At 39.5% G+C, this 14,275-nt stretch overlaps 1 protein-coding gene across 3 annotated transcripts in view; it reads right to left on the bottom strand.

Moving 5' to 3' along the window:
* The window catches only part of PRKCZ (protein kinase C zeta), a 159,719-nt gene that overhangs the window by 128,552 nt on the left and 16,892 nt on the right, over positions 1 to 14,275 (bottom strand). For all 3 annotated transcript variants that reach the window (XM_048824677.2, XM_048824680.2, XM_048824678.2), the window contains exons 4-5: positions 8,584 to 8,673; positions 6,850 to 6,900 (exon numbers count right to left, since the gene is read on the bottom strand). In XM_048824677.2, coding sequence (XP_048680634.1) covers positions 6,850 to 6,900; positions 8,584 to 8,673 — 141 coding nt within the window. The remainder of the gene's footprint in view (positions 1 to 6,849; positions 6,901 to 8,583; positions 8,674 to 14,275) is intronic.

Below are 14,275 nucleotides of genomic sequence, written 5' to 3'. Positions count from 1 at the left end.
CTTCTCTCTAGCATTAGCTCAGTGCCCCACCTGGCTTACTCAGGCCAGGGATTGAGCAGCACTGGATTTGAACCTAAATTCATTCACAACAGTAATCTCTTCAGCCTATTCTTCTGAGTCACAACAATCAAGGAATTAAGCTTATGTCATGTTGAAAATAATTTTAAAAAACCAAAGGAAAAAATGGTAGTAGGCAATTCCTCTCTGAAAAGTTAACTGTAGAAATGGAATTGTGATTGCTCATATTTATTGTGTTTCAGTGACTCGGTCAAATTTGCTCAGCTTACAAGTGTATTTTTTTTCCAGCATTGCAAACTTATGTCTATACAGCAGCTGGGAAGAGCAATTCTCAGCTCAAGTAGACATACACTCTAGATCGCGTGCTAAAAACAGTGTGGCCACAATAGCACAAGTGGCACTTCAGGCAAGACACCCGAGTACAATCCCACCTGACCTCCTGCATACATATCTGGGCAGCTAGCCAGAGACCCATGCCACTGTAGCCACACTGACTTTCAGAGTGCTAGCTTGCATGAATCTAGCACGTCTGTCTATTAGAGCTAGGAATCCCATCTCACAGCTTCTGTGCAAACATTCTGCCTGGGGTGGGAGGGATAGCTCAGTGGTTTGAGCATTGGCCTGCTAAACCCAGGGTTGTGAGCTCAATCCTTGAAGGGGCCATTTACGGATCTGGGGCCAAAATTGGGGACTGGTCCTGCTTTGAGCAGGGGGTTGGACTAGATGACCTCCTGAGGTCCCTTCCAACCCTGATATTCTAGGATACCATTAGTCTAGGATCTGAAAATCAAGCTAGGTTCTTTCAGGTTGACAAAGATTATGTAATCAAAATTTAGTTAAATTGATGATATGCCAGCAAGAACAGAATCCAGCTCACACACTCTCATATTTTAACTGGATCTGCAGTGCTAACAGCAGATAGAAAGTAAAGTGACTGAATAGACACAAGGAACATATCTATTGAGAAAGAAAGTGCGATTTTTAACTTAGTTGTATGTAGTGTAGTTGTAACCATGTCAGTCCCAGGATATTAGAAGAACTCTGAAGAAGAGCTCTGTATGGCTCAAAAGCTTGTCTCACCAACAGAAATTGGTCCAATCAAAGGTATTACCTCACCCATCTTCTCTAATTTTTAGATAGTGACTTTTCAGAATCAGACTTTACATTTGTTTAAAATTCTCCCCTGATGTTTCTCTCTTTAGGTAACTGTCTCTTCCCCAGGTTAGTTAAGGTAACAGCTTACTTTGTGTTATCATACTTTAGGGCCAAACAATCTTATTTGGGATTAGTACTAATCTGGATTGGTACAATTTGGAATTTCTTCTTACCTGTGCTCAACAATTATTTCACAAATAACCTTCATGCTGAATTTGAAAAAAACGTAGTGATCTTCTGGAACTATCAAAAACTCAAAGCAGCTCAGTATGTTCCAGTTGATGGGCTGTACTAATAGAACCATGACTTGTCAGTACTTTAATTTTCAGGACACCTGATGGTACACACATCAGTGGTCTATGAAAAAGGAAAGCACTTTAGAAATATCTAACTTTGAATTAATCCAGACTGAGTATTGGTTTTTGAGGGGGAACTGAAGCAGAAAAAGGGAAGTGACTTGCTCAAGGTCACAGAGCAGTCCAGTAGCAGAGCTGGGAATCAGCCCCAACATTCCTAAATCCCAGCTCTTAGTCCATGCTGCCCTTGGCTTTTCTGTACTGAGGCTCCGAGTGCATATTTTACAAAAGATTATTAAAAACAATTGCATGAAAAAATTCTTATATCACTTGAAGAGCCCTTCATGTATGTCAGCTGAGGGATTTACTTATTTTGGGGTCTGTTCCAAAACCTAGAGAAGCCAATGGAAGTCTTTCCACTGATTTCAGTAGACTTCAGCTCTGGCCATAATTGGCTTCATAAGTCAATTATATTCCTGTTCCTTGGTTTCTTTACAATAACATCTATCAAACTACTGGAATTAGTAGTCTTTAATTTCAGTGTCCTCTGTTTGCAGTGAACTGGATTGTTTTTCGGGTAATGTGCAGTACAAATCTCTGCATGGTTCTGTAATTTCAGCCGGCTCTTTATTGGAATTCTTCTATCGCAATGTGTAAATACAAGGGATGTCCATTAGTTCACTAATCACATTGTTAATGTCTTCCAATTTTTAATCCTACCCAAGACTAAAAAACATTCTTAGGTGGTGATGAAAGAGCCCTGACGGAATGGTCCAGACAGGTCTGACTTTGCTTGTTTTACCAATAATTGTATAGTAACAAACCAAATAATAAAAATCAACTATTGGCTGCTTGTTCAGAGATGACTGCTTCAACTGGGGATGAATAGTCTGGGGATTGATAATGGAAAACTGCAATACTTACCTAAATCTCTGGTGCCAAATTCTGCCCTGGTTGGTAATGGTAGAGTGCCAGAGCCATTCAACAGCTGTCTAATCAGCTAAACAATCCATCCTGGCCCATCTGAACGCAGTCTCCGAGGTCAAGGATTGCATGGACATGGATACTAATCTGCAGACCTTAAATGGTCACTACTAAAATAAGTTGGAGGCAAAGCAGCAAGGAAATGCACACAAGCTTTAACTACCATCTATAGTGCAGCATATGCAATAACAGATTCAGTTTCCAGCGGTGTATGTAAATGACACCTTTCATGAGCACCAGGTTCAATTTAGGAAAGAACTGCTAAACTCAGATGTCAGAATAAATAGTATTTAAATTATACAACTTGCAGCAAGAATATATCTTGGGCTACAAGCACATTATCTGGAGTGGTCAGATGATGTTTTCACCTAATGAAAATGGGTAACAGGACCAGAACTTTTTACAACTGGCAAATCTAAAAGAGACATGACATTAAGTTAAAATGCCCATGGAATTTCAACATACTGTTCAACATGAACACACATCTAGCACTTCAAGATTAACCTTCAAGGGAAAATGCAGGCCTCATTTTCTTGCACCGCCAGCAGAGTGCATTACATGATACAGTGAAAGAAGACTGTTGACTATTTCATCAGTGAAACTGGAGAGAAACCAAACAAGAATTAAATCTCCATAGATACACAGGAGAAAAAATCTCGCACAACTAAGAAAAATAGATCAGGTATGATGTCTTCACTATCTGGGAATGAGTGCCTTATAACTATTGAGATAGAATTCTCCTCACATAGACCATTCCACTGCATCCCAAAAAGGGACACAAGACCATCTAGCAATCTGGATGTTTTACACATTTAAAGTGATTTAGGTTTTCTGAAACCTAAAGAAACTGTCTAAAAGAAAACTATTTTTTTGGTACTACCAGAAATGTACAAAACATGTCCTATATATAAAACTTGAAGATTCTTCCGTATTGTAACTTACCCAAAGTTGCTTATTCTGATGGTCAGAACCTTGTTGTAATTCAGATAGAGCCAATAAAGACAACACCCATCCAAATACCTGACTTTTACAAGGCCATCTTTGATGCACTGCAGCTCAACAATTAAGAAATCTACTCTACCTTGCTCCATTTTCTACAGCCCAATAGAAAGTAAGACTAGATCAAGATGGTTCTCAAAAAACAGACCCATATTTTAAATCCTGTATTTATATATGGGAGAACAGAATTGTCCACATTATCTTAATTATATGCAACTGGCAAAAAGTATCACATTTATGTGCACTGCCATGCTTTTTTGCATGAATCAGAATATTGCTTTATATTCCGAGACTGTGAAGCAAGTGAGTCAAAATAGCATAATTTTACCTTCCCAAAAGTTTTTGTTACTTGACTTATTCTGTCAATTTGCCTTTACAAAACAAATGTTTAGGAATATTCTTCTCTAATGTATTAGTTATCTACAATGGTAGTCATTAGTGGTGGTCATTCAACAATAGTTGATTCACAGTGGTACCTGGGAAACAGCATTATGCCTAACCAATTTATTTGAGCATGAGCTTTCGTGAGCTACAGCTCACTTCATCGGATGCATACCGTGGAAACTGCAGCAGACTTTATATATACACACAGAGAATATGAAACAATACCTCCTCCCACCCCACTGTCCTGCTGGTAATAGCTTATCTAAAGTGATCATCAGGTTGGGCCATTTCCAGCATAAATCCAGGTTCTCTCACCCTCCACCCCCCCACACAAATTCACTCTCCTGCTGGTGATAGCCCATCCAAAGTGACAACTCTTTACACAATGTGTATGATAATCAAGTTGGGCCATTTCCTGCACAAATCCAGGTTCTCTCACCCCCTCACCCCCCTCCCAAAAACCACACACACAAACTCACTATCCTGCTGGTAATAGCTCAAGTTTAAATCCAAGTTAAACCAGAACAGCTGCTTCTGCTGGGCTGAGAGTATAGTTGGATAGGTTAACAATATTGCTAGGTGGGTTTCCATCCCACCACCAACCTCAGCCTGGTCCAGTCCACACAAGAGATCCACTTCCTGGACACTACAGTGCTAATAAACAATGGTCACATAAACACCACCCTATACCGGAAACCTACTGACCGCTATTCCTACCTGCATGCCTCCAGCTTTCACCCTGACCACACCACACGATCCATCGTCTACAGCCAAGCTCTGCGATACAACCGCATTTGCTCCAACCCCTCAGACAGAGACAAACACCTACAAGATCTCTGTCAAGCTTTCTTACAACTACAATACCCACCTGCTGAAGTAAAGAAACAGATTGATAGAGCCAGAAGAGTTCCCAGAAGTTACCTACTACAGGACAGGCCTAACAAAGAAAATAACAGAACGCCACTAGCCGTCACCTTCAGCCCCCAACTAAAACCCCTCCAACGCATTATTAAGGATCTACAACCTATCCTAAAGGATGACCCAACACTCTCACAAGTCTTGGGAGACAGGCCAGTCCTTGCCTACAGACAGCCCCGCAACCTGAAGCAAATACTCACCAACAACCACATACTACACAACAGAACCACTAACCCAGGAACTTATCCTTGCAACAAAGCCCGTTGCCAACTGTGCCCACATATCTATTCAGGGGACACCATCACAGGGCCTAATAACATCAGCCACGCTATCAGAGGCTCGTTCACCTGCACATCCACCAATGTGATATATGCCATCATGTGCCAGCAATGCCCCTCTGCCATGTACATTGGTCAAACTGGACAGTCTCTACGTAAAAGAATAAATGGACACAAATCAGATGTCAAGAATTATAACATTCATAAACCAGTCGGAGAACACTTCAATCTCTCTGGTCACGCAATCACAGACATGAAGGTCACTATCTTAAAACAAAAAAAACTTCAAATCCGGACTCCAGCGAGAAACTGCTGAATTGGAATTCATTTGCAAATTGGATACTATTAATTTAGGCTTAAATAGAGACTGGGAGTGGCTAAGTCATTATGCAAGGTAGCCTATTTCCTCTTGTTTTTTCCTACCCCTCCCCCCCAGATGTTCTGGTTTAACTTGGATTTAAACTTGGAGAGTGGTCGGTTTGGATGAGCTACTACCAGCAGAAGAGAGTTTGTGTGTGTATGGGGGTGGGGGGATGTGAGAAAACCTGGATTTGTGCTGGAAATGGCCCACCTTGATTATCATGCACATTGTAGGGAGAATGGTCACTTTGGATGAGCTATTACCAGCAGGATAGTGAGTTTGTGTGTGTGGTTTTTGGGAGGGGGGTGATGGGGTGAGAGAACCTGGATTTGTGCAGGAAATGGCCCAACTTGATTATCATGCACATTGTGTAAAGAGTTGTCACTTTGGATGGGCTATCACCAGCAGGAGAGTGAATTTGTGTGGGGGGGTGGAGGGTGAGAAAACCTGGATTTGTGCTGGAAATGGCCCAACCTGATGATCACTTTAGATAAGCTATTACCAGCAGGACAGTGGGGTGGGAGGAGGTATTGTTTCATATTCTCTGTGAATATATAAAGTCTGCTGCAGTTTCCACGGTATGCATCCGATGAAGTGAGCTGTAGCTCACGAAAGCTCATGCTCAAATAAATTGGTTAGTCTCTAAGGTGCCACAAGTACTCCTTTTCTTTTTGCGAATACAGACTAACACGGCTGTAACTCTGAAACCTAGCATTATGCCTGTATACTTAAAGAAAATAACTGCAGCACCTTAGATAAAGATTTGAATGACAAATATCCTGTAAATATTTAATTGAAGATAGCTCTGCTTGCTACCCTCCACTCAGTCTTGCACATTTGGTATTTATTAGCAGCACACACACACAAAATATTTCTGAAAAATAATCTATTCAGAATCAATCCCTGCTATCAAAGCTACAAACCTTGCACTTGTAGATAAGACTAAAACTGACCTATACTTACCAGTCATTTGTAATTGCCTTTAGATCTTATGAAGATGCACAGTTTGATTGCAAACAGGAGTGCCAACTGTATAGGATGATCAGACAGCAAGCGTGAAAAATTGGGATGGGGGGTGGGGGGGAGGGAATAAGAGCCTATATAAGAAAAAGCCCCAAATATCAGGACTGTCCCTATAAAATCGGGACATCTGGTCACCCTAAACTGTACCAGTATGTCAGTCTATTTGATTGTTAAACCACTTGGTTGTATTTATTGGAGTTTTAAACTATGTCAGTTACTGGAAACCAGTATTAACTCTTATTAGCATTAAAAATGCCACCAGATGCTTGCTCCTTATTTTTTATATTCTAAACAATCCTTGCACAGTTATACATTTACCCTTTTCCTAATTATATATCATAAGCTACTTCAAGTAAGCAAACATCTCTTACACATATGAATCAAAAATTAAGACAATAAGATAAAGAGCAAAGCCAAAAGACATAGTACTCACTGTCTTCTCCTGGACATGGCATGCCTGGTTTCTCTGGAATGCTGGGGAAAACTAAAACAAAAACAGACACTTATTATTGAAGTAATAAATTACTTTATCTAAAACAATTTTTGGAAGATTAGATTTTTTTCAGTTCTGCTCTGAGAAACAACTGGTTAAACCAGCTTCTTATGCCACGATCATAGAATCAATTATTCTAGCAACACCACAGTATGCTGTACATAGGGCCTGACTTAAAGCCCACTGAATCACTGGAAAGTCTCCCATTGACTTCAATGGACTCTGGATCAAATCCCTACACAGCATCTTTCATTTACGGATAGCAAAGAAGTATATAAACATGAATTAATCCATTCAACACCTTTATGAGATGAAGACGTATTATCCCCGTTTTATAGTTTGAACATAAACACAGCAAACTAATGATATGCCCCAGGTTGAACAGGAAGCCTGTAGGAGAGCTAGAAACAGAACCCAGATTTCCCAGCTTCCAGCACTGTGCTTTCACCATTGCTCCAAGGTCCTCTTCACTACAGTGAAGACCATGAAGCACATACTTAAAAAAGCCCAAAAGAGAGGAGGAAGATAATGTAGCTGACATGAGACTCCTGAAAAAACGGAACATAGAAAAATACATGGTTTACATTAGGAACGTACCAATAAAAAATTGGTTTATAATAATTTGTTGCATTATTCATTTACATAACATGTGCATTACCCATTCACATAAGGTGTAGATCTACTTGAAAAACTGAAGTTGTCAAAAGCTTCCATAATTGGTTCTTAAAAATGGAAGCACAAGTATTTTATTAAAAATAAAAGTTGAAATAGAGACCTAATGTCAAAATTATCATTTGCCTAGATAGTCTATTTTAGCAGTTATATTATATATGACTATATATATTATAGCTTTGTTATCTTTAATGTGACTGAACTGAGCCCTTTGTACTGGTATCTTCCTCTCCAGCAAGCTTGTAAACAAATATTTCAGGTGGGGTTATGAAGACACAAAAATCAGCAATGCAAACTCGCTAATCCAGAAACTAACTTGCCCAAATACTTTTTTAAAGTGTATCATGAAGCATACTACCCAAGCAGACTCCCTAAACCTGCAATAAGGTCCACACAGGCAGACTCCTGCAGCTGTACAGAGTCCTTCCTGCTTCCATGGGGTTCCACAGAGGATAGGAAAACATCTGTGCAGATCTGATTGCAGGTCTGCAGGGATAAGAAGCAAATTCAGAAATAAAACCACCAGTTAAATCCCTCTAAATTCCCGCAGCTCCCACTGGCTGGGAACAGTGAACCGCGGCCACAGGGAGCTGATGGGCTCCATGCCTGCAGACTCTCCAGGTAAACAAAACGTCCCAACCCCACCAGCAGCTTACCCTGACAAGCCAGGAGCCAAAGTTTGCCAACCCCGGAAACATAGGGTCAGCTTATGAAAGGGTCATACAGTTTCTACTATTTTTACCTAGCCATCTTGGGGGAGTCTGCTTATAAACGAACGAGTATATACAGTAGATTACAAACTTACAAAGGATACCAGCCAACATGACTCAGTACATAAAACGACTGCAAGAGTGACCAGAAGTCAGCCCAAAGAATATTTAATTTAACACGTCCTTGCAGCGTTGAAGCTCAGCGAGTATTTATATTGCACAGGGCTCCTGAACTGCTTTATTCCTCCTCACAAGAAATTTAGATAAGGTTCTAAAATTGCAGAGTACTTGCCATGAATAATGAGTCCTTCATCTCCATGATGACAATACAAACGGAAGGCTTCTTCCAGTTCCATCTGAGATGAGATGGTACATGGATCACCTACCAAGGGGAACAAAAATATGCAACCAAATTTATGACTATGGTATATTAAGTTTAGGATTTAAACTGGTTAGCTGAGAAAATTCAAGCAAAGTTATCATATTATCCTAATAATTTTATTAAGGCCAAACATAATACAGTAACATGAAACTTGTCTTTTTTACTTTACATTTTTAACCAAACTGAAAAGATTGAAGACAAAAACATATAAGAGTTAGGAGATGGTTCTCTTAGGTTGGTACACGTGACAGAAAATGAATTTAAGCAAGCTGACTAACTTCCACAGGGCTGGAGATAGGATCCAAGGACCAGGTTCATTATATCTGAAGGTTTGTTATTACGAAGGCTCGTTATAGCGAGGGTGTACTGCAGTAAACATTATGGTAGTATCCAAAAGCCAAAATCAGGACAGGGTATCACTTGTGCTAGACACTGAACGAGTATAGAGAGGTAATCCCTACCCAAAGTGCTTACAATCTAAAGGAAGACAGACAAAGGGTAGAGGAGGGGAATACATATGTGAATACAGTTAAGAATCGGCACAATTAATTACTGTATTGCGGGGGGTGAATTTTTTGTAATTAGGATTAGAGATTAGGAATAGAAAAGCGGGGGGAAGGGAAGAGTCACACCCGCTTGGCCATGGTCAGCAGACTGGATGTTGCAGGCAACACAACAGAAGAGTGTCTTAGGGAGCAATTTAAGGGAGGTTAAGGTAGTGACTGTTCAGCTTCTATGAGGGAGTTTTTTCCTGTGCATAAAGTTTAAGGGAGAAGCTGTGTGATGGATAGTGAAGGCTGAGAATGCTGACAAAGCAAAAGCAAGAGTCCACTTTAAGAAACGTTACTAGATCAGTCAGGCAGGACAGGAATAAATTATGAAGAGCTTTAAAAGGGAAAGTCAAGAAGCCATTTGAAGTTCTCTGACCTGCTCTACCAAACTGATTAGAAAAGAATGAAATATTAATGTCAGAGGGGTGGGAAAGAATGGGACAAAATTACAGGGATTACAGTGTATGGAAGAATGGGTCCAAATACTAGACCCAGCCCCTACTTGCATCGTCAGTACTCATGAAGTAGATACTTAGTTCTAAACTGAGACAACCTGCAAGTGGTCAAGGATTCGTTACACTATATATCAGTACCCCAGAAATATTTTGAGGCATGACTGTCCTTGCATTGAGATTAACAAATGGAGAAGTAAGAAAAAGGTCAGGGAGGAAATGTACCTCAATCAGGGTAAGTTAGTGGACAATTGGATGAAAATTACCCCCCTTCCCCCCCCCTTTTTTTTTTTTCGCAACAGCATCACATTGCTGACTCTCATTCAATTTGTGATTCACTACTACCCCAGACCCTTTTCAGCAGTACTACCAACTAGCCAATTATTCCCCATTTTCTAGTGGGCATTTGTTTTTCCTTCCTAAGTGAAGTCTTTACTGAATTTCATCCAATTTATTTCAGACCAATTCTCCAAGTTCAATTTGAATTCTAATCCTGTCCTCCAAAATTCTTGCAATCCCTCCCAGATTGATGTCATCTGGAAATTTTTTAGTGTACACACCCACTCTATTATCCATGTCATTAATGAAAATATTGACTAATACCAGTTACAGAAATGACCCCTGTGGTGCACCACTAGATATATTCCTCAGTTTGACAGTGAACCCTTTGAGTAGTTTTGCTAGAGGCAAAGCTCATTATCCACTAAATCACCAAGCAATTCTCTGTTTACCTTACTTTAGAAGAGCATCAGTCAGAGGCATTTAAATTACATGTAACAAAAATGTAAATGCACACAGTGTGCAAAAGTTCAATAGCTAATATAATCTGTGAAGACTGAGGCAGCCAAAACAGCAGGCTGGCTGAATCTAAGAAGAAAGTTTACAACTTGGAAGCAGACATTTGAAATGAGATTTGTAATCCAATTGAGATACAAATTCAATTCAAGATTACAAGAGGAATATGCTCATTAGTACAGCACCTGAAATAGTAGAAATCCATGCTCTTTTAAATTAAAGTAAACCTCAAAAAACAAAAAAACCACCAAACATAGGAGACAGAAAACCAACACCGTCACTATCTCTCTCCCCCCTCCCCCCTTCTTAGGGTCCACCAAAACATGCACGAGTTACTTCCTCTAATTAAAAGGATCCTGCTTTTTATTAGTAATTAAAATGTCCAACTTGTAGAGTACATTATTCTCCATACACCTCTCCTGATTGAACTGTTTCATATTAGAGATTATTTACTGAAGTGCAATTGGGAGCAGGGGAAACAAATATCAGTGTAGCTTGCTCCAGCTTCCTCAGGATTAGGAATGAAAAGAAAAACTGAGATTAATTCAAAATATTTTCACTACATCCGCTCAATCTTAAAAAAAGAAGACAAAAACAAGACCAATACACATGCAACTTTGACTTTAGGATGCCCTTCTCCGTAGTAGCAGAATTTGAAAATTCCACTCCGCTACTGGGCCACAGTGAACTTTTCCTGGCAAACGGAAAGACAGAACCACTCATTACTGCAGAAATTGAGGTCTTTTTAAAAAAAAAAGTTTCTAGCTTTTAGGATTACAAGGATAACCTTTAAAACATGAACAAATATAATGAAGTTTGCATGCAGTTCTAATGTCCCCGCCACAATTAAAAGTCTGGTGAGCAGCAAAGGTCAACGAGACCACACAGTTACATGGCAGCTATTCAGAAACCAGCGGGCAGCGAAGCTGTCAAGAATTATAGCAATGTTATGTTGCTGGTGCTGTGAAAGGCTGTGAGCTGCAGTGAAGGGAGACACTGAAGTTACTCACAAGGGAACAGAACAAAAATGGAGAGCGGGGGGAAGCACAGGGGAGCGGGAATCTATATAGTCACCCCCTACTCAGGGTGGATTTGATTTAAAATCACTAGTCAGGAAGACTCAATTTAATCATGGCTTTCTACGTAAGTGCATTCTTGTTGGTTGTTATAACCTTAATACATATTCTTCACAACTCAAAGATAGATGTAGGTTTCATTTTTAGAAGGTACACTATACATTTTTAAAGTGATTTATTTTGAAAACTTTTCAGATTAGTTTTACAGCTATATCAGAAAATTAATGATTGTTTGGTTATTTCATTTACCAAAGGTAATTGAAGCAGATATTTATGAAGTCATTGGGAGGTGAACTATCTCCAATTCAACAGGTTAATCGTTAATATTTGGAGGATTTTCTTGCCTTGCTGTATTAGGAGAAGATCCCCAGACAGACATTTAAATGGTTTTATTTAACTAAAAAACAACATTGTGTATTCTGGATTTTTTTCTTCAACAGCAAATGCATAATATTTTAACAAAACAAGTATATGAATTTTTGAATTTAGTTAAACATTCAAGTTGTTTAAAATCAGGTTGGTTTCTGTTAGAATTGTTTTTCACTAAAATAGTTAAATGAAATATTAAAAAAAATCATTAAAATAGACTGTCAGCCAGGTCAACAAGAGAAACTTAAAATATTGGCTTCTGCAGCTAACTCTGTCATCTTCACCTTCGTTTTCCTGGTTGTTCATAATCTGGAAAAGAAAAACAAGCTTTCCTGCTTTTTCAGGTCCCAAACAATTTCTCAATTTGGAATGAATTAGTCAAAAGGAAGAAAATATTCTTTATATACCAGCAGGAGATACTACTGCTGTTAAAAGTGAGATCAAGTTGCAGTGGGGGAGGTTTAGATTGGATATTAGGAAAAACTTTTTCACTAAGAGGGTGGTGAAACTGGAATGCGTTACCTAGGGAGGTGGTAGAATCTCCTTCCTTAGAGGTTTTTAAGGTCAGGCTTGAGAAAGCCCCGGGTGGGATGATTTAACTGGGAATTGGTCCTGCTTCGAGCAGGGGGTTGGACTAGATGACCTTCTGGGGTCCCTTCCAACCCTGATATTCTATGATCATCACTTCAACTATCTCTGAATCCAAGTGCTTAAGTGACTTCTACCAGTTCACTGGTGTGATTTTCTTTAACACATCATTAGCAAACATATTTTTGAATGGTTCTTATTACCAGACTGGGTCTCTTTCACGGCCTGCTGCCATTATAGGTTCTCTTCTAGTGAGAGAATGGTATGGTAGATCTCAAATCAATGAAGGCTACACTCAGAAAGACCCCAAGATTTCTGGAATATGCTGTTCAGTTTCACTTTTGTTTCTACTGCCTGTCCCTCCCTTTTCACATTTATCTCCAGACTTCTCCTCCTTGTTCAGATCTATTCTGCCCCCAAAAATCTTCTGTTCATTGAACTTTTCAAAACTTTGCACTTTTAGAGAGAGGTATAAGGGATTGACTCTGTGTACGCACATTTGCAGAGGGACAATATGGTTGAAGCCTTATTTCTCACCTCTATATATTTATTTAAAAACATTTGTGTTAACAAGCATGTTCTCTCTGGAGACACAAATCCACAGTTTGAGAACTGCAAAACTAACCATCTCCGATAGTATCTTCTGGACTGAGCACTGAGTCCCATTGGGTAGATAGAAAGATTAACCTAAATAATCTATACAGAAGCCCCTGGAACCCCATAAAATGGGTCCCTAATCCATGAACTATTGGAACTCATTTACAAAAAATGTTTCTTAACCATTACATGAATATATTGTCCCATACTGTAGAAATAGAATTTATAATCCCAATTCCATAGGGAGATATCTTTGAGCTATAATGTAATTTAATTAAAACTAATCTTTAGATAAAATACTTGGAGGAAAAAAAACTGATTTTTATTTAAAAAAATTTTTTTATCCACCCTGCCCCTACTCACAGCAACCAGGAGATTGTAAGTGAGTTAGAGTTGTAGAGCACTTTCAGAGGAGGGAGGAGAGGGAACTGACCACACTACACAAACCTCCCTCTCCACAGTTGCTGAGATGAAGAAGAAGAAACTTCTTCCTTCACTTCCAGCAACTTGAGGAGGAAGAAGAGCGTCAGAAGAGCTTTACATTTGTCAGACAATTATTAGCCCATGACAGATATGAAAAATGTAGTTCCAAGATCAGGTAAACCACCCTCATGTTCCTAGCAGCTATCCCCTGGGAACTCACCCTCCAGGTGGAATTCCCAATCCCCATCTCTCTAGCTAGAAGGGAGTGTACCCTTTCATCTAAGGGTATGATGCCTTATCTACCTTTTCAACACCAGCACTTCTTTCCTAACTACTAGACAGACAACTTACTACACTTTCCCTCCCACACCAGGAGAAGTCACTTTTGGCTCTATCAACCTTGAAAACGTCCCTTGAAAATAGCACTCAAGTAGATGAAAACATTCAGTTCACATAAAATGTGCACCTTGTTCACACCATAGTTAAACGCCGTAATGAGTCACACTGACATTACACATTAACAGTACTGTCTTTTAGTAAAGGGTTCTTTTAAAGGAAGCCAACATCAATGCATCCACTAGCCCCGGAATGGGATACATTAGGCCAATACTACAGTCAAGGTTGCATCCAATGACCTACTGAAGTAGTAAGGTGGCCGCCAGGTAGAATAATCAACAGAAAAAGGAAAATATGCATCACTGCTACAATTCTTGTCATATGTTCTGTGCAAAACATCAAAAATTGTAAGTGA

This window comes from Caretta caretta, chromosome 18, assembly GCF_965140235.1.
Source record: "Caretta caretta isolate rCarCar2 chromosome 18, rCarCar1.hap1, whole genome shotgun sequence".
Classification (NCBI taxonomy): domain Eukaryota; kingdom Metazoa; phylum Chordata; order Testudines; family Cheloniidae; genus Caretta; species Caretta caretta.
The sequence above is the reverse complement of the archived record's forward strand: the minus strand, read 5'-3'. Positions and strand labels throughout refer to the sequence as shown.